Consider the following 21850-nt stretch of genomic DNA (forward strand, 5'->3'; position numbering starts at 1 on the left):
TCTGAAACATCGAGTGGAGAGATCCACCTATGGCTCTGCAGAAGTATCCAATTGAAACAAGTCTGGCTAGACAGACAGAAGCACACAGCCAATGCCAGGTAAGGTCTCTCCCCCTTACCTGAGGGCATATAACGCTTGCAAGCGCTGCTATTCTCCAGTAAGTATATTCGCTTCTTGTGCGGCAAGCGGGGCAAAGCTGGTGGATCTCTTCACTCTAAGTTTCAGAGAACCGGGGTTATGATAGTAACCTATTGTTCTCTTTCATCATCTCGTGTTCGAGATCCACCTATGGGAGAGACATGGACAGCTCCCCGATTGTCCAATACACTCACAGTGAGGTTCTGTAAGCCAGAGAAGGACGGTCACCCCAGGGAGGCGGTGCCTGACACGTCCCATAATCAGGAACCTGCAATCCTAACGCATACACATACCTGCTTTGCACATGCAGGACATGAAACATGTATGGGGCACACACACAATAACAATCCCAGCAACACATATATGTGTATATATACACCCAGGAAGGAATGTAAATGCATGCTTAGTGACAGGAATGCGCATGGCCTGCCAGCCCATTCACCCCATATTCTTTACTTCTAATGGGGTTGCAGGGAGGGGCTAAGAAGACCCCACCCCTAAAACAGAATGTGCTACCGAGATTCTGGTGACATCCACCTGGTAATAACGCACAAAGGTATGAGGAGAAGCCCAACTGGCAGCGGAACAGATGTCCTGCAGTGACACTCCCCTAAACAAAGCCCAAGAGGCGGCTAAGCCCCTCGTGGAATGAGCACTTATGTCCCCTGGGGGCTGCACTCCCTTAGATTCATATGCCAAAGCTATAGCATCCACAAGCCAGTGTGAGAGGCGTTGCTTAGATATGGGACTCCCTCTATGAGGGGGCGCCCATGAAAAAAAGAGTTGGTCGCTCTTCCGGAAAACACTGGTCCTGGTCATATATGTCTGTAAGGCACAGACAGGACACAGAGCATTCAGCCTCTGATCCTCCACGGAGGAAAAAGGCGGAGGGTGAAAAGCGGACAACTCTAACACCTCCGATGTGAACGCAGGGAAGCATTTCGGCATGAAGGCCGGATTAGGCTTAAGGGAAACCTTATCTCCATTAAGAGAGACTTTAGTGCACAAGGAATGAACCGAGAGTGCATGTAACTCACTGACACGTTTAGCTGACGCCAAGGCCAAGAGCAATGCCATCTTGAAAGATGCTTTAGGGAAATACTTCCCTGAGGCTCAAAAGGATATTGAGACAGAGCCTCCAGCACCATGGAGAGGTCCCACTCAGGAACAGTTCTCCTGACGACTGGCAAAGAGCGACGGGCACCCTTCATAAATCTGCGGATTAGAGGATGCCGCCTGACTGTTGAGTCCTTAAAACCCACATGACAGGTAGAAATCGCAGCCAGGTAGACCTTAATTGTGGAAAAGACCTCCCTTTTTCCATGAGGTCTTGAAGGAAACACAAAATATCAGGAACTGAACACTGATATGATGTGAGACCACACCCATCACACCACCCTTCAAACACTTGCCACTTACAACCATATAAGGACCGTGTAGAAACGGCCCTGGCATTCTGTATAGTAGCAATCACACGCGGCGAAAGCCCCAGTGCGCTTAGGTTCGTCCTCTCACGGGCCAGGCCCAGAGAGCCACCCTGTCCGGGTATAGGTGATAAATCTCCCCATTCACTTGGGACAATAGGTGTATGGAGGGGGAGGTGCCACGGCTCAGCATATAACAGAGGGATTATCTCCGCCAGCCATGGTGCTTTGGGCCACCTGGGTGCTATCAGAATGAGAGACAGGCCCTGATCTCTTACCCTGGCCAGTGTGGGAATTATCAGGCACAGGGGAGGAAAAGCATACAGCAGCACTTTGGGCCATGGGTGGGCCAGTGCATCTACCCCGAGGGGCAAGTCCACGTCCTTTAGCGAGAAGAACATAGGACAATGGTAGTTTTCGCGCGAGGCGAATAGATCTACGGTTGAACGTAGTCTGCTCAGCCACAAACCGTTCACCGTTCTGCCCTCCTGGGTGGCACCCCAGCCTGTTAAGGGCACATCTGTCGTCACAACTTTCCGCATCATAACCGTCCTCAGAGGGGTTCCCTGTGCGTAAAAGTCTGCGCTCTTCCAGTGGTGCAATGCCGCCGAGCAGTTACAGAGTGGCAAACATCACGTATCGGGCTGAAATGTAGTGACAAAACCCATTTCATGAACGCTCTCATTCTCAGGAGTCCCAGCGGCAAAACCTGCATAGATGAAGCCATAAGACCCTGCAGTCTGAGACGATATTGTACTTTCGCCCCCTCTTTTGAACTGCGACAGACAGTTAATTAGAGAGAGAACGCGCTCTTGAGAGAGACACGCTCGCATGGAGACTGAGTTCAATCCAAGCCCAGGAAAATCACATTTTGACTGGGTGTAAAATTGCTCTTGTTCACATTCACCCTGAACCTGAGAGATGTGATGTGCGCGAGCACACGGCAGGTGTCCTGCAATACTTTCTCCTTCGATTCGGCTATAATGAGCCAATCGTCTATATATTTCGAAATCCTCAGACCTGACATTCTCATGGGTGCTAAGCCCGCCTCCACACACAGACAGAAGGTCCGAGGGCTTAACGAGAGCCTGAACGGCAGAACTGTGTGCTTTGGTAGGCGAAACGAAGAAACTTCCTGTGAGGCGGATAAATGTGGAAGAAAGCATCTTTCAGATCGACCGATGTGAACCAGTCGTTCCGTTTTATGGCGCGGGCGAGTTGTTGCGGGGCCTTTCCTTGCCCTGATGGAAATTTCATCTTGTGACAGGGTGGTTAGGCAAATGCACACTGGGAAGGCATAACTTAAAGGCCTCATCCTCCTTCTTTTTGTCATCACATCGTTGCTGCATCAATGCGACGGCAATACGCCTCTTCTCACTGTCAGGAAGGCCCGATAGGTTAAGTCAGAGTGTGTGCTCTCCCACCACAGAAAGCGCCATAGAGCGCCCACAGGCTTGGACGGCCTGACGAGCGTTACGGAGGACGAGGTCGTTAACCGTAAGGATCTCCTTCCACAATGGTAGAGAAGGGGTTCCCTTTTCCAGCTAGATCTCCGCCTGGTAAGAGGAGAGGAGGGAAGAGACGTTCAGAGCCCTGACAGCCAAGGCCGAGGACTTGTAAGTGGCCTGGTGAACTGAGGCAGAAAAACGGTCCATCTTGTTGGGCAAGACTGGCTTAGGGGGAGCGAGCAGCCCACCCTGTGTGGGGTTAAGGTGCCTGGTGAAGGACGGCTCGATAGCGGGGGGTCACCCATGCCAAGAGCCGCCATATTCTTCACCTCAAGGCCTGTGAGACCGTGCTTGAGATCGAGCGGGTCGCTCCAGTTGTGCCTCATGTGCTTCGCGCACGCTGGAAGGACAGGAAAGAGTTGTTTCCTCGAACCGGGAGGGGGTCCCAGCACTTTTCCTTCATAAATGTCCCTTTCCTGGTCGGTGGCGCTCTGTGGAGCCGGCCACTCAATGTTGAGGCGAGCGGCCGCTCGCTCACACACTTCCAGGAGGATGGACTGAGGCAAGGCCGCGGGGGCGTAGGCCTGGGGAACGCCAGAGGGCGGGATGGCCTCCTCGTCCTCTGAGACCCCAAGAAGGGCCACGCCATCGTCGTCGCCAGAACCGGCCGGTTCGTTGACGAGCGGGAGGTTGCCCGCGAAGATGTCCTCTTCGGGGAACGCAGGATCGGGCTAGTCAGCCCAATTAAGTGAAGTAGTGCCCGGGAGGCCCCCGTAGCGCATTGTCGTCACTGGTCCCCCATCCGAGTCAGAAAGGCAGAGCTCGGCGCACTGGGTCGCTGCGACTTTAAGACGGTGTCGCAAAAGCTTATTGGGCAGCATAAGGCACTGACTGCAATTTTCTGGGTTCTCCAAGGCTTCTTGAGCGTGTTTGAGGCCCAAGCAGACCACGCAGAAAGAGTGAAGGTCCTTAGCGGCAATCAGCGCCCCGCAAAAGACCCGCAATTTCTTCCGATGGATTTGGTAACACTTTAGTCATTACTAGTGTGTGATCTTCACTTTAGAATACTGATCCAAATAATTAGTAGTTCCTTTGGAAAGATGTAGTAACACTTGAGTCATTACTATCCAAAACTTTACAAAAGCCTCAAAAGCTTACAATGACTTTGGTCAATATTAGGTAGTTATCAAGCTTTTCACTTTAGAAAACTGATTCAAATTATTAGTAGTTCCTTTAGAAGGATGTAGTAACACTTGATTAATTACTAATGGGTTTCCATTACCTTATATTATACATTATTCATTATTAATATTAATTATGAACCTGTATATAGTAGTTCTAGTCTTCAGTGAGGTATGAAAAATAGTAGTTACTGATTAGCTAATAGTGAACTACCACATTCGACTGAGCACTATAACTTACTAATTCATTAATCAAAGTTTCTAGTTAATAGTAGTTACTAGAATGTTAATAGGCTGTTACTATTTTGTTCCTGTTATTCATTAATGAAAGAACAGTATTCTAAAGTGTTACCATTTATTGCCGTATAAAGACCCAAATATAGCTACATCGTCCCACCAACGTTGTTTGGTCTGTTTATTATTATTATTATTATTATTATTATTATTATTAAAATACATCATAGTGATATCTACACATTCTTTATGATAAATATTTTTTCAACATTTGACATTTTTTGTGATTCTGTCCTTTATTTTTTTTATTTTACGTGTGGTTTCTTGATTTTTTTTCTTTATAGCACAGAATACAAAAACGAATGCACCTGTAACATAGGCCTAAACATCATAGCTGCTTCATCCAAAATATATATGTTTACACATAATAGGAAAGCAGGATAACTCCCCTCGGCCCATAGATGGCAATCAGTTTAAAAGGATGTTTTCTTGTTGATAGATTAAACTCATACTGGTTATATGCTTTCGTTTATGGAACATATTGTGCACAAAAAGTGTACTATAGTACCATGTTTCTGGAAATATACCACAGACTGCAATACACTGTAGTGCTATTCCAAAGTACATGATCTGATACCATAACGTGGTGGCACGTAGTAGCCTAAATGTTTGTATAGGGATGTGAACAATAAAAGACTCAAGTCTACACCAAAAAGAAATGCTCGAAAGTACACTAAAAAAGTTCAGCCCAATAAAATTGAAAACTTGCCAAGGTTACAACCCACAGTAATAAGTTCATTGCACTTTTTAACCACTTTTAATTTATTTACTGATGAAGAAAGTGAAGTTGGAACTATTAAATGAGTTGAAAACTCATTAACTCAACAATAAATGACAAATTATTGGAAACAAAGATGATGAAAACATTTTACAGTGTACAGTTGAAAAGGCCCATAAGTCTCCATAATTGGAATAAACACACCAGGGTAGAGGTGTATTCTTCTCCTGATTGGGGTTTAGCAATCGACCTGAAGGTGTGGAGAACTGTTTTCAGGGAAAAGAGTTGTGGGCTGTCCTTTACTTGACCCATAACACAGGCTCTGATGGGGCAGAGATGAGTGTAGTATTTCCAGTCAGTAGAATAGCTGTTTTGTGGTTAATTAACAGGTGTCACTTTTCTGACGCCAGCAGCCCTTAAGATCGAATTGGTCTGTATTATATGACAACAGATTTTTACATCAGTGCTTATAAACTCTAAAAGTACAACCTAGTTGGTAATTAAAGAATATTGTTGATTCGTTGTAATTGTCAAAACCTAAATGACCGGTCAGGGACCTTGGCTAAACAAAGCAGAATTAATCAACATTGGTTTGATAAAACTGTGCTTATGGGAGAACTAAGTGTGCTTTATATGGAGAAAAGCTCTGTAATCAGTTCCACTCCTTGAAAACCTGTTGACAAATGCCTCTCATTGCTTTGAAAAGGCTCATTACTCGCTTTCTTGATTAGTTTTCATCAGGAACCGCCATGCATATATGATTTAAGTTGCTTCATTACTCGTTCACAATGTCTAATGCCATAATGATGTTATTTGTAAGCAGTGGACTATAGATTTCTTTCACTGATTATCTACCTTGAATAAATTACACTAACAATGCTAATACTTGTATTAAGCTTGTAAGAAATATCAGTCTTTATTCTTTGAATCATCAATATAGCAAACACATTGTCAGGCTCATGAAAACATAGCTTCATCCAGATTTTACACGGTGTAGGTTTTATATACACACACATATCAGGCAGGGAAATATGACTATTAACATTCAAAATGTTCTCGAGATATTTTTTTTCAGGCTTTTAAATATTCAAGCTAATAGTCTCTTTGAACAATTCTTGAGCAAAGGTCTTTCTAGGAAGCTTTCTTTATGATGAAGATGCCAGGATTTTGAGAGATAATTTTCATGAAATGATCTCCCAAAGAGTTCACACAAGAGACCGGAAACATAAGCACATTGGAAGTTTTGTCTTTTTTTGCTTAACAAAGTTTGGTGAACTCTGCGAATTCACACAACAACAACAATAACAACAAACCTAAATGCCACAAATTGACCACTTGGCTGATTAAAAAAAAAAAAAAAAGTATAGTAGAGTCCTTATTTCTTTGCTTAATTAAGCCTAATGTGTCTACACATTTGAATAATAAATGTGGTAGGGTAAACACTTTGTTATTATAATCCTGTATTTGTTTGCTACAAATTAAAGTCGTTTCTCGAGTTCATAAATCATGCACTGAATTGAGTCTGTACTCTGTACTAAAAGTAGAACTGTTTTGTTATTGTTTGTTGCATCAACTTGGTATCGAAGTACCGGCACATTTGACACCTTTACTTCACTATTATACATTTGGCTTGATCGTGAGTATACACACTCCCTTGTGCGTTACCAAAAGACCTTGCAGTTAGTCACATCTCAAATGAGTGTGAACACCTGCTCTTCACAGTTAAAATGGCAGTGACATAATAGCTGCCTTCTGTTTCAGGTGAGATATTTTAAGATCCACCTGGGTTTTTTGGTTTTGCCAGCACAAATGACAGAACACTGTACAATGACAGAGGAGGTGTGCACAATGCAACAGAAGTGTCCCTTACAAGATACACAAAAAGCTGTCTGCATGTGTACAGTGTGGTGCACTGATAAGGATGTTTGCCTTGTTCAGACTGTAAATTACCAATGTAAATCAGCTTCCTCTAACAAAAAAAAACACTGAAAAAAACCCCACTAAAGCAGGTTTTCTGAAGAGGAACTCGATAAATGAGACGAATAACACTTTGAGATCTGGTTCTTATTACTTATGGCACTGTAAAAAAAAGATCTCTGAAAATTACAGTACAATAAAAAAGGCAGCTGTGGTTGCCAGGCCTTTACTGTAAAAAAAAAATATATACAGTGAGGAAAATAAGTATTTGAACACCCTGCTATTTTGCAAGTTCTCCCACTTGGAAATCATGGAGGGGTCTGAAATTGTCATTGTAGGTGCATGTCCACTGTGAGAGACATAATCTAAAAAAAAAAATCCAGAAATCACAATATATGATTTTTTAACTATTTATTTGTATGATACAGCTGCAAATAAGTATTTGAACACCTGTCTATCAGCTAGAATTCTGACCCTCAAAGACCTGTTAGTCTGCCTTTAAAATGTCCACCTCCACTCCATTTATTATCCTAAATTAGATGCACCAGTTTGAGGTCGTTAGCTGCATAAAGACACCTGTCCACCCCATACAATCAGTAAGAATCCAACTACTAACATGGCCAAGACCAAAGAGCTGTCCAAAGACACTAGAGACAAAATTGTACACCTCGACAAGGCTGGAAAGGGCTACGGGGAAATTGCCAAGCAGCTTGGTGAAAAAAGGTCCACTGTTGGAGCAATCATTAGAAAATGGAAGAAGCTAAACCTGACTGTCAATCTCCCTCGGACTGGGGCTCCATGCAAGATCTCACCTCGTGGGGTCTCAATGATCCTAAGAAAGGTGAGAAATCAGCCCAGAACTACACGGGAGGAGCTGGTCAATGACCTGAAAAGAGCTGGGACCACCGTTTCCAAGGTTACTGTTGGTAATACACTAAGACGTCATGGTTTGAAATCATGCATGGCACGGAAGGTTCCCCTGCTTAAACCAGCACATGTCAAGGCCCGTCTTAAGTTTGCCAATGACCATTTGGATGATCCAGAGGAGTCATGGGAGAAAGTCATGTGGTCAGATGAGACCAAAATAGAACTTTTTGGTCATAATTCCACTAAACGTGGGGGTGTTTTACTGCACATGGGACAGGGCGACTGCACTGTATTTAGGAGAGGATGACCGGGGCCATGTATTGCGAGATTTTGGGGAACAACCTCCTTCCCTCAGTTAGAGCATTGAAGATGGGTCGAGGCTGGGTCTTCCAACATGACAAGGACCCGAAGCACACAGCCAGGATAACCAAGGAGTGGCTCTGTAAGAAGCATATCAAGGTTCTGGCGTGGCCTAGCCAGTCTCCAGACCTAAACCCAATAGAGAATCTTTGGAGGGAGCTCAAACTCCGTGTTTCTCAGCGACAGCCCAGAAACCTGACTGATCTAGAGAAGATCTGTGTGGAGGAGTGGGCCAAAATCCCTCCTGCAGTGTGTGCAAACCTGGTGAAAAACTACAGGAAACGTTTGACCTCTGTAATTGCAAACAAAGGCTACTGTACCAAATATTAACATTGATTTTCTCAGGTGTTCAAATACTTATTTGCAGCTGTATCATACAAATAAATAGTTAAAAAATCATACATTGTGATTTCTGGATTTTTTTTTTTAGATTATGTCTCTCACAGTGGACATGCACCTACGATGACAATTTCAGACCCCTCCATGATTTCTAAGTGGGAGAACTTGCAAAATAGCAGGGTGTTCAAATACTTATTTTCCTCACTGTATATATATATATATATTGTTGCAACACTTTAAGTCTTAAATTTACAGTAAAATAAAATGTATATTTCATTACCTGAAATAATGTTTATATATCAAATTACTAAAATGACCTTTATACTTTTGAGAAAAACTGACAAGAACCTTAAAAGCACAGGTGGTGAAGAAAAAGCCACATGATGAATCAAAGTTCATATATACTAATACTAATATATACTAAGTATATATACTATATACTAAGTTCATAAATACTAATACTGTAGAAGGCACACAGTGTACACAAAAACAAAACACCATTATGGAAACACACAACACTAAAATGATGCAAGTTATGCAACAAACAAACATTAATTTCACAACATAAGATTTAGCATAAAACCCTTATGTACATAACTGATAAGCAAAAGCTAAGAAGAAATTTATTTCAAATGTGAAGTGTAACAGAGAATTCTGGGAATGTCAGTGTAAGGTTTTTCAATGCTGTTTTAAGATGAGCCGTTGTTTTTCACTTCCAAAAACTACAGTATTTTACTATAAAAAAATGTCCCATTAGATCTATTTTTATTTTCTGTTTTTCACTTGTAAAGAGTAAGGGAACTTAATGTTGCTTTTTTTACAGTCTTTTTATTTTGTTAAAATTACAATTTTTTTTTAAAATAGTTATTTAAAAAAAGCTACAGATGCAAAACAGGAACAGTGAAAAAAAAAAAAATTGTATGATTTACTTTGTGTCACATGTCAGTGCATGTTTGGACTTCCAGTTTGTGTTTTGATTGGTTCCTGTTTTCCTTTGTTCTTTTCCCACCACTCCTTCGTTTCTATGGGTACTATCATTATAAGTTAATTTGTCCCAGCTGTGTATGATTAATTATCTTGTTTCTGTTTGCTATTTAAGATGCACCGTCTTTCAGTCTTTGTCTGATCTCCGTTGTGTTTATGTGTGTTTTCCCTGCCTGTCTGCTTGTTCCAGAGTACTATTATTAAAGTTTTGAGTTTGTATCTATAATTGGAGTCTTCAGTCTGTTCCTGAGGAAACCACAGTGTGACACTTTGAAACAATTTTAGTCAAATTTCTCAAAAGATTACAAAGAAACACAATTAACACATTGAATTAAATTTCGATTTAATAAAACTGACATAGTATTTCCTTGTAAAACAATCCAATAATCTGTTTTATTTACAACTTTGAAAAATGTGCATCTAAATTCTCATTTTTCCTGTTAAGCAAGGTAAACCAACAGCACTGAGCTTGATGTATTTTTGCAGTGCATGCGATAAATCTGCAGATTTTGGACTTTTTTTACTTGATGTAAACAAACCCTCAAAGGCAATAATGATCTGTTAGCAACCCAGGACCGAAGCTATTACTCATAACAGAGCGTTGTGTTGTCTGTATCTCTCTTCTGTTTGTACAGGTGTCGTGTCTCTAATCTTGCTGGCGGTGCTCTCTTACGAGCGCTACTGCACCATGATGGGGGCCACGCAGGCCGACTCTACCAATTACAGAAAGGTGGCCATGGGTATTGCCTTCTCCTGGATATATTCCATGGTTTGGACTCTTCCACCACTGTTTGGATGGAGCTGCTATGGTCCGGAGGGTCCCGGCACCACATGCAGTGTCAACTGGGCCGCCAGGACGGCCAACAACGTGTCTTACATTGTCTGTCTGTTTTTCTTCTGCCTTATTCTCCCTTTTATCGTGATTGTCTACAGCTATGGAAGACTCCTCCAGGCTATCACACAGGTAGGTGTCAAAACTATTACCGTCTACTATGAGTTATTGGTTTCAAAGAAGCTTTCTGCCTAAAGTTACAGACCATTATGTAATTTGTATAGAGACTTGGCATTAAATTAAGCATTGAATTAAGTGCTTTTCTCACACGCAGCTCTTTGAGTAATGTTGCGTCATTGACTACGTTTACAAGCTGTCAATATTCGGGTTATGGTCGGGTTAAGGTCACTATTTGGGTTTCTGAAACATTCGGAATAACCCGTTTACATGCGTGAGCAGAGAGAGTTACTCCTGTATACATGGAATTTGTAATCAATTGGCAATATCCCGATGTAAACGGCGACGCACGGTTAGCGTCTGGACGTACGGACAACCTTAAGACGCAATATGCGTCATTTCCGATTCTTCTTCCTGTATCCAAAGACAACAACAACAGCAGCAGTACGCGGATAATGAATAGTTCGGGGCAGATAGCGGTCACCTTGGTTTGCGCTTTCCTCCTCGCTCCAAAAGTGTGGTGCTGTGCTGTGTCTCGTCATGTTTACCTCTACTTCTTGTTTACTTCCGGTATACTGCACGCGGGTTTTTATATGCGCCGTCTCTCCTCAAAAGACCAAGATTCCTTGCGAATAGAACATGCGCAGAACACAAATCAATGTTCCTTTTGATGGGGATATGCCGATACGCGTTTACATGACCAAATATTCAGGTTAGAAAAGGGGTACCCCAGGGATCATATCCGGGTTTTTAAAAACCGGGATATGAGCATATCCGGGTTTTTGCCGGTGTTTACATAGCCGTGCGCGACCGGGTTATTGCTAATATTCCGGTTTTGAACGGGTTATTGGCTGCATGTAAACGTAGTCATTGTTTTCACTATATCTCCGCATTTAAATAGTAAATGAGAAAGACAAAGAGGAAACTGCCACGAGACAAAATATTTAAAAATAAAACGAAGAAGCGTTAGTACTGCTAATTGTTTCTGTAGTGTAAGTGTACACTACTGTTCAGAAGTTTGGGGTCAGTAGATGTTAAATTAATACTTTTATTCAGCAAGGACACATTAAATTGATCAAATGTGATCAAATTTTTTTTTTTTTACAAAATTATAAAAGGTTTCTATTTCAAATAAATGCTGGTCTTTTGAAAGAATCCTAACAAATGTATCAAGGTTAAGCAGCACATCTGTTTTCAACAGTGATAATAATAAGAAATGTTTCTTGGGCAGTAAATCAGCATATTATTATGATTTCTAACGGATCATGTGATGGAAGCCTGGAGTAATGATGCTGAAAATTCAGCTTTGCCATCGCAGGAATACATTATGCCAGATCAAGGTAGTCTGCTGCATCCTACAGAACTCAACACTCAGATTCGGGCTGCAAGATAGGGAATTACACCATACAAATTGCATTCAGCATTAATTTTAGATCGTTTTTGCACTGTTACATGATTTAGATCATTCCTTTAGTGAATCAGTTGCTTAATTCAAACAGCATGTGCAAATAAACAATTCAGAATTCATGAATTTCCCCCAACTACAAGCAACAAAAGTGTAGATCAAGGCATCTGTTTTAATATTTTATCATGAAGTAACATTATTGTATTGAAATGTGTTATACAATTGCAGGAAAAACAAAATGTTCTTGTGTGGAAAACTCCTTTACATTACTTTGCAGAGAAAATGAAGCAAATGACGTATGCAACCTTAGACTAGAGAAACGTACCTAGACGAACTTCAGCTTCAATTAGCGTAATATTCATAAATTGTTATGAGTTTTCACAATGACCTTTTTGCACCATTAATTGACAAAACCACTCAGCAGGCCTCTCGACCTGTGGTTTAAATTCCAATTTACCAGAGAAAGCAAGATTAATTCATTCTCGACGGGAAATGTTCCGTGTTGTCCGATGATCAACGCCCTGGCAGTCAGCAACAATTTACTGTTGTTGACAGTTATTCTCAGTGTTTAGTGTGAAACTTCTTGAATGCAAATTAAACCCCATATTACGTAAGGCACAGAGCAAATCGTGTCAGAATTTGCATGGAAATGGGAAGAAAATAACATTTCAATTGAGAAGTAGTTTTTATTTGATTACCCAGAGTGGCCCATTTTTCTGAAGTAAACACAAAACAAGTGCTCTCAAAGCTCCCACAATTCCTTTCCTTCCTCCCGCCCCCTCGCCGAGTGGATGAGCTAACAGAGGCCACCAGCCGCTTACATCAAATGCACTGACACAACAGAATGCTTTGATTTGCAACTGAATTACTTTTCAAAAGCAACAATGAATGAAAAATCTCTGCGTCTAAATGGAGTACAATGTATGAAATGGATGTTTCAGCACTTTAAATATACTGTGATGTTCTGAGAGAGATTGGAAATTAAAACATTCATGTTTATGTAAATTAGCCCTGTCTAAAATGGGCCATTGATGCTTTGAGAACTGGAAGCGTCACCTTTTCGTTTCACTTCATTCAACAGCAACTCAAATCGCTCAGCATGTGTCATTGCATTAACATAAGCACTTTCAGAAAGGTTCTTTTGCCGTGCGAAAACTCTGCTGAATCTCATTTTGGTCTGAATGTCTTATAGATTCATGCACAGTGTCATCCGCAATGAACTGTGTGTCAAGCCACAGTTATACTGTATGTGTTGCATCACAGTACTGTATTTAGGTCAAGACTTATCGCTAGACATTAGTGGTGTGATCTAACCTCAGAGGTGAAAAGACTTTGCTTCTCTGACAGATACATGTTTGTGAGAGCAGATAACTTTGAGCCTGGGCTTGTGTTGATAGATGCAGGAACAAAGGGAGGTATCTCCTTAAGCCTGAGCGGAAATCATTTCCAATTAACGAGTTACTATCTCAAAAGGGCAGAGAGGGAAACAAACCTTTAGAATGGGTACCTCAAAGGGCTTATAACCTTGCAGTCTCCTTTTATTTTGCCTGTCATATACTTTATTCATCAAAGAATCTTGAAAACAGTCACAGTTTCTATGTTAAAGAGTTGTCAACATTGATAATAATAAGAAATGATTCTTGAGCGGTAAATCAGCATATTAGAATGATTTCTGAAGGATCATGTGACACTGAAGACTGGATTAAAGATGCTTTGCCATTACAGGAACAAAATTACATTTGAAAAATATATTAAAATAGAAAAAATGTCATTCTAAATTGTAATAAAATGAACAGTAAACTCCTAATTAATGCTTATTAATAGTTAGTAAGGTAGTTGTTAAGTTTAGGATTTGGGTAAGATTAAAGATGTAGAATAAGGCAGTAATATGTGCTTCATAAGTACTAATAAATATCCTAGTAATATATGCATGCTAATAAGCAACTAGTTTACAGTGAGAATTGGACCCTTATAAAGCATTATCAAAATATCTTACTGACCCCAAACTTTTTGGTACTGTAGTTTAGGCCACTCCCACATCTGACTCTGTCTTGATATATTTTTGTCATTGCCGATATAGATGCATGTACAGATATTGCCTTTGCTCTGCATCTTAACACTAAGTTTTGTCAATTGAGAAAAAAAAAAATCTGTATATAACATTTTGTGGCACACTTCCTCACTAACCAGGGTCTGGTTGCATAAACTGACTAGTCTTACTAGTCTTACAAGTTTTTTTTTTCTTCTTCAAGACTGTTCAGAGCTATTTTAAATCAGTTAGGCCTACATGAAAAGGTAGACTGGTCTAATTTGAATACAAAAAGAAGGACTGATTAGTTGTAACTAATTGCTAGTTTGTCAGACTAGTTCTTAAGACATGGTCTTAACTTGGCGGCTATGTTTACGGAACTGGCCCCGGGGATCCAATTGCACCATTAGTCCCTTTGCAGCAACCCAGGGTTAAGTGCTTAAGTGCTCAAGATTTGCGGTTTTCACCTCTACATGACATTTAACTTTATACCACCATTCAAGTTATTGAGAGTTATTTACAGTGGGCCTATAAATAGGGTAGACCATTAGGAACGTCATTGCCAACAGCATATAACAGTTCATATGATTCATGTAGATGCTTAGAGAGTGTGCATTGACACCTCACACAAAATCATTTGCATAATGGTGTCCTGAAGATGATAAAATCATTGAATTTGATCAAAGGCATTTTTCCTTATCCGCTGCCTTCAATTTATTTAGATGTCATTTAATGCAAGGCAATTATAGGCCAATCGCAGCATGAGATCAGATAACTAGTGTGTCGTCTCCACTGTATAAGAGTGATTGTAGCTTCACACCGATGGTATTGAACCACAGGCGCAGAGACGGAATGCTGATAAGCTCAGAGTCTTTTGGACAATTAGCACCCTGTGTGTTTATTCGAGATGCGACTCTGACCGTTCGATGCGGTGGAGTCCTAGGGGGACAGGTGTCAAATATATTCACCCTCCACTCTGATAAATCTCAAAGGGGGTGATAAAAAATGCCACATGATGTTATATTACACATAGTAACCGGCTCTTCGATTAAGCTGAAAGCTCTTTTCAATTGCATGCATCACAAGCAATCAATTGGATAATGATTCAAGTCCATTTACAATCAATAAGACCACAGGCTTTCAGGCTTTCATTACAACATGCAATTAACATGCAAACTAAAATGTAATATTCCTATTTTTCTATATGAATGTTGCAGCATTTATTATAAATGATTAATCCCCGCACATTTTTTTTTTATTCATGTGCCCTCGTAATCTTTCATCAGAAAAACCCTTACAGCGGCATCTCTTCTCATTTCTGTTAACATAATTACTGGCTCGAGGGTTGAACAACCTGTCACTCACATGAGATCACAACAATTGCAAACCTCAAAGATCCAATCAATTCCTGATGGACAAAATCAAGTCCCGCCCTACATTTTTACTTGTTCGGGAAGTCGTTTCACTGGGATATACGTCACAACAAGGAAGAAAAGGCTATCGCAACTTACTTGATATGGCGACTTTATTGGCGTCTTATAACCTTTAACACCGACGGAACCTTACAAAACGTTCTTTTATAGTTGAAAAAGGTTCTTTAGATTTTTTAAATATTCAAACTAAGAAAAAAATTGTTCTTTTAAGAACTGTTCACTAAAAGATTATTTAGGTAACCTAAAATGTTTTTTTTTTTCTATGGCATTTCTGTCCCTTTTTGGTAACTTTATTTATAAGAGTCTTGGGTGGATACTGTGACAGTGTGAATGTCACCTACAGTAAGTACACCTACAGGCTTTGTCCCTCCGTCCCCCAGAAAGTGTCACATTGTTATATAAGTTTGAATGAAGATGTGACAGTTGCGTATTCACAGTGCATAGAGCGCATAGAGTAACCCTCCCAGCTCCTGTCGCTCCACTCAGCCATTGACTAACCAATCCAAAATGTCACCCGGTAGGGGGCCGACCGCCTTCCCAAAGAACAGCCTCATTTGCTCGGACACGGCCTGTCTCTTTCTGTAAACTCACACTGCGGGTGAAAAGGAGCATACTGGGGAAACGTGGGGAGAAAAACCCAGCGGATTTGCCACGCTCGTTTTCTCCATCCTTCAAGACAGAACTGTCCATTCGCACAGAGACAGGCTGGGTAGACAGAACGAGAGTCAAAGAGAGAGAGAAACCAAGTTCACATCTGCTGCAGGTCACGTTGCCATCGCTGAAAAGTGTTGACCTCAAGTGAGGTTTCAGGAACAAAATTTTGCAGATTTAATAGGTTTGGATTTGAAGGCTGCATGGGGTTGAATGGTTTTCATCAGAGTTTACTGCTTCCTCCCTGTTCTTTCTAACTTCTCAAATTGCATTTCTTTAAAGGGATAGTTCACCTAAAAATGAAAATTCTGTCATTTACTCTGGCTTTCTTTCTTCGGCAGAACAACATTTCAACTGCTTTCGCCCATAGAATGAACATCACTGTTGAACCCCATTGATTGTCATTGTATGGGCAAAAAACATCGAGATTTTTCAAAATATCTTTTGTGTTCCAAAGAACAAAGAAAGTCATACACATTTGGAATGACATGAGAGTGAGTAAATGATGAGCTGTGTATAAGTATCACCTATTTTGTATTATTTGTTTTGAAGTTGAGCCTGACGACTCTCAACTTAATTAGTCTGCTATTTACAGTGCAGTCCCTCTTAATTAGGAGCCTTCAAATGACATGGCAATGAAGTTAAAGTCTTTTTGGAGAATTGGTAGATTAAGTGGCCATATGTTGTAAAAGCTAAAGTTATTCTGTAATGAACTTCAAGGACCAATGATATTAACCAGGGGTGTCCAGTCCCGCTACTGGAAGGGAACTATCCTGCAGAGTTTAGCTCCATTCCTAATTAAACACACATGAACAAGGTTAAAAAGAAATATTTTATTTCTCTTAGCATGTAAACTCATTTTATTTCAGCTAGTTGCTAAGGAAATATTTTTTAATTTCATTTACTTTAACTTGATGTACTAAAATAACTAAAACTAAATAAAATAAAAACTATACAGGTTTAAAAAATGCTAACATTTTACAATAAGGTTCCATTTGTTAACATTAGTTAACTCTTAGTTAATGTTAATTTCGACATTTACTAATGCATTATTAAAATCAAAAGTTGTAGCCGTCGGCAGCTTTAACATAACAAATGTAGTTCATTGTTTGTTAATGTTAATGCATTCACTAATGTGAACAAATGGACCTTATTGTAAAGTGTAAATAATAAAAATCACAAAAATCAAAAATATAAAATCTTCAAACTATTATTAAAATCTATAATGATATCTCATTGACACAAAAATTACACTGAAACCAACTAATCAAAGTCTTCAGGAATACTGGAAACTTCCATGCAAGTTTGTTGAGGAAGGTTGAAGCTAAACTCTGTAGGACAAACGTCCCCCCTCGGGAGCAGGACTGGACACCCCTGCTCTTAGCTAACCATCTCTCTCCCAGTCCTTCCTCATCTCCTGTTTCATTTCAGACAGAACAGACAGCCCTCAGGTTGTCAGAAAATTCACCATATCTCTGTTGTCACACGTCTTTATTAAATCTCCTGCTGAAATGCTACTCTGCGGTGCTGAAATGCTACTCTGCAGTCCTGAAAGAGAAAATTATGAGGCAATTCTGAAATGTGCTGCACTGTCATATTCTGTCTTGTACTATTTAGAGCAGTGTTTGTTTTTGTTGTGGTTGGGCAAATGTTGCAGCAGTTCTAATGTGGATAGGGTCCTTCAGGAATGGGTATGGCTTCTGCAAACCTAATCCAGAAATCAGGTGATGTGCTGTGTTCTGGGTAAGTTTACTCAGAGAAAGCAGCTAACCTAAGGTAACTTTCAGGGTATGTACAGGTAGAATTAGCCATAGCAACGTATTCTCTAAACATAACTCTGGAGCAGTTTAGTTTACTTCAGAGGTATTCAGCATATTTTCTCATTTTAAACATTGTAGACCTTTTTTGTTTTGTTTTCGGCAACAGGACGTTTTCTATATAATATATTTCTATAAAAATACATAGACTATGTGATACATCTCACCTTACAAGAAATGTGGAAGCAAAATGGCTAAACAAACTTATACAGCCATATTATCTTTGCAAACACAGTTTTATTTTAGTGTAATCATTCATCAAACAAACAATTTAATTATTGTTCACCATTATACAAAACTGATTAAAGATAAAAGATTAAAAGATAAAATTAAAAAATGATTGCACAACTGCCCCGTAGGTGGAGATATGCACTAAGAATGTAAATTGGCATTAAAAAAAATAATTATGGATCCAGATGATGCGCTTCTCCTTAGAATTAAATATTTCTCCCAACTGGATGTTCATTTTTGCTTTTTTTTTTTTATACCTATGGGTATTGCACATAGATGGCCTTGGGACTGAGAAAACATACTGGGGGTGCAGCGTTTACCTCTTATGAAAAATATGGACCATTTTTATATTTTGCACAAATAATCAAGCAACATACATAATCTAATTAATCAAAAAGTCTCATGAGGACAAAACAAAGTTAACTTTCAGTCTTAACTTGCCACCTCTAAATAATTTACCAAATTAGAACATTGTTTATTATGAAATGCTCTTAATATGCTGATAAATAATGCTATATGGAAAAAAGCAAAACGTTGTATCGCTGTTGTGGTCGTTGAAGGCAGAAGACGAAGATGAGGGTAACAACAGTCTTTATTGAAACTAACTCAGGCAGGACAGACACAACCATGTTCAACATAAACAAGAACCGAAAAGGGACTGAACAGAACAGGGAGTATAAATACATAGGAGGAAATGAGGAAACTAACTAGACACAGGTGGAGAAAGGTAAAATGGTGGAGCTGATGGTGGGAGGAACCAGGGAGGAGTCTTGACAGAGGGGGCAGACAGAACCCTGGGACCGATAGATGGAGGCAGAACCATGGTGAGTGGCAGAGGAACCGGTGGAGCAGAGAGGCTGACGGACCAGGGCGACATCGCAGGCTTGGAAGGCTGACACTGAGTCGCTGACTGAGGCGGGACTGAAGCGGTGACGAGGACTTCGATGACCAGGGTGATGCTGGAGCGAATGAGGACGACGGGGAGGTCAGAGGAAGGGAGGAGTTCAATGAAGCTGTAGAGGTGCAGGGTGTAGGCGCAGCCGGAATCCCGAAAGTCCGTTGTGGAAACTGGGCGTTGACCACCGGAGGCTGACCTGGAGAGACGAAGAAGCCCAGCAGAGCTTCCGGGTAGACTGGCTGCAGAGGCGATGAGGGAGCGGTGAGTCGAGGGATGGTGGCGAGCTGACAGGCAGAGGTGGAGATATGAGCCTGGAGGCCCGAGATGCAGCCGGGGGCTCGGCCTCACGCCAAGCTGGCGGAGGGAAAGCCCGAGGCGCAGAGGATGAGCCACACGGAATGAGTGGCGGAGGCAGAGCCGAGGAGCTGGACCACACCAGTGGTGCCGACGGATCAAGGTGACTGGCCGTGACCAGCGATGGAGATGGGACTAGGAGGTTAGGCAGGGACACAGGCTGCAGGTTTCCGGACAGGACTGGCGAGGAGGATGAAGACTCAAGGGTGGGGAATTGGGAGGGAATAGTATCCGCGGACCACAGGTCTATTAGGTCCAAGTCCGCTCCTGGTTCTGAGGTGGACTGACCTACCTGCGTCAACTCCAGGGCCTTGATGTTCTCAGTGGGTGCCTCGGGCTCGCTGGCTGTGAGGGTGATGGTTCCGTTCCGGAGCCCCCTGGCCAGGTACCCAAGCCACTTACAGTTCTCTGGTAGGAGAAGGAGTCGCAGTGCTGGTGAGTCCATCTTTTTCTTTCTCGTTTTTGAGAGGTCGGTTCTTCTGTATCGCTGTTGTGGTCGTTGAAGGCACAAGACAAAGATGAGGGTAACAACAGTCTTTATGGAAACTAACTCAGGCAGGACAGACACAACCATGTTCAACATAAACGAAAACCGAAAAGGGACTGAACAAAACAGGAAATATAAATACACAGGAGGAAATGAGGAAACTAACTAGACACAGGTGGAGAAGGGTAAACTAATCAGGGCCTAAAGAGAACAGGTGCAGACTAGACAGAACATAATTGTCTTTAGCAGGAGAGAGAAGTAACGCACACAGAACGAAAAGGGATTGAATGAAGCACGTTTGGCTCTAGATAAAAATGTTAGAGGATGTAGTCCTGAAAAATCATCACCGTAAACGACCCTGAGCGCTTGTGGTGTGAACTCCTCCGTTGTTTTGACACGCTGCTTATACTTTAAAGTGTAGAAATGGTCAAATGGCGCAATTATGTCCCACGGTCTGGATGGAACCAAGCCAGGGACCGGAACCGGACAGCGGTCCGCCTTTTGAATACCACTAATCAAACAGTATGTGACAAGTTGTATGTCCGAATACACAGTACTAAAAGTACCTGAATTACCTACCTCGTTCGACGAGGTTCTTCTTCTTTTAGTTTTATGCCAGATTACAACCATGACTTATCAAGTGCACGCCGCCACCTACTGTATTGGAGTATGCAGCATGAATTATGATTCAATTAAACTACTTTACAGTTTACATAATAATAATTCAACGAGGTTCGGAAGTGTGCATGTGATAGATACTTTAATATTCCATGAGGCCATGGGAAAGGATTTGTCAATGACAGTGAAGTGATGTAACTGACGCTGGTTGGTCACATAATGACAACATGGCGAATGTAGTACGTCCAGATTACATTTACACATTACACACATTCATACTATATAGAACATACTTTTTAAAGGGGTTCCACTTATTCAAAATAAGAGAATCATGAGACTTATGCGATTTCTGACTCAGCCCCAGTGTGGTCACCAACTCTTAGTTTCATACTCCGGGTTGACTGAACTTACTCCAGACCGTTTTTTTTTTTTTTTTGAAGTAAACAAGGTTTAGGCTAATCAACCAAGAGTTCAGGGAATATGTGACGTTGATTTAACCTTGCATTCTGAACAATCCAATTCACTAAAATATCAAAATGATTTGACTTTTTCCAGAACTACATAAAGGTTGATACAAGTTGATACAGTATGCTGTTCTTTCTGCTTAAACATGCACATATACTATGACAGGTGGTTTTGGATGTAGCCACCCGATGATTAAAGATTAATTTCTCAGGACTGATCACACGCAAGTAGCTGTCCAATTGAAACAGTTGTACAGTTTAAATAAAAATGATAAAATGTGACTCATTCATTTATAATGCATTCATGCTTTTCTTATTGACTTAACTCTCTCATGAAACTCCTGCACAGACTTTATCATTTCCATTTGACTGGGTTTTATAACAGTCTATAATTAGTGGACACTGAATTTAATCAAAATGTTAAATAAATACATTAATGTGATAAATAGAGGGATATAATTACAATCAGAAAATTTGATTCGTGGTGGGAGGAGCGTTTGTATTGCTGAACACACACTCAACCTCGTCACCAGTTTACATGAGGACAGAGTCCGCCAAAATGAGTTCATCACATTCACGTCTGCACTCTATTCTGTTTACCAAAAGACATTGATTTATGTATGCTGTACTAGCAACTGGCTGCTTAAAAATAGGGGGAGAACAAGAATGATAAAGAAAGAGAGGCACAGAGCAACACACTCTCCTGGGAGCTTTTTAAGCAGCTGTACTCACAACTGGTCTGCCCACCTGTCAGACAGAAGATTTAATGATCTACTCCACTATATTTGTTTAGTGCGGGCGACGACGGATCAGGTTAGGTTATACCCCAAATCAATCAGGAGAG

The 21850-nt window shown here is 41.0% G+C and overlaps 1 protein-coding gene across 1 annotated transcript in view; it reads left to right on the plus strand.

Annotated features, from left to right (window-relative positions):
- Window positions 1-21850, plus strand: part of tmtopsb (teleost multiple tissue opsin b) — a 41150-nt gene that overhangs the window by 1541 nt on the left and 17759 nt on the right. The window contains exon 2 of the mRNA XM_084102552.1: window positions 10306-10634. Coding sequence (XP_083958678.1) covers window positions 10306-10634 — 329 coding nt within the window. The remainder of the gene's footprint in view (window positions 1-10305; window positions 10635-21850) is intronic.

This window comes from Abramis brama, assembly GCF_963993115.1.
Source record: "Abramis brama genome assembly, chromosome: 24".
Lineage (NCBI taxonomy): Eukaryota > Metazoa > Chordata > Actinopteri > Cypriniformes > Leuciscidae > Abramis > Abramis brama.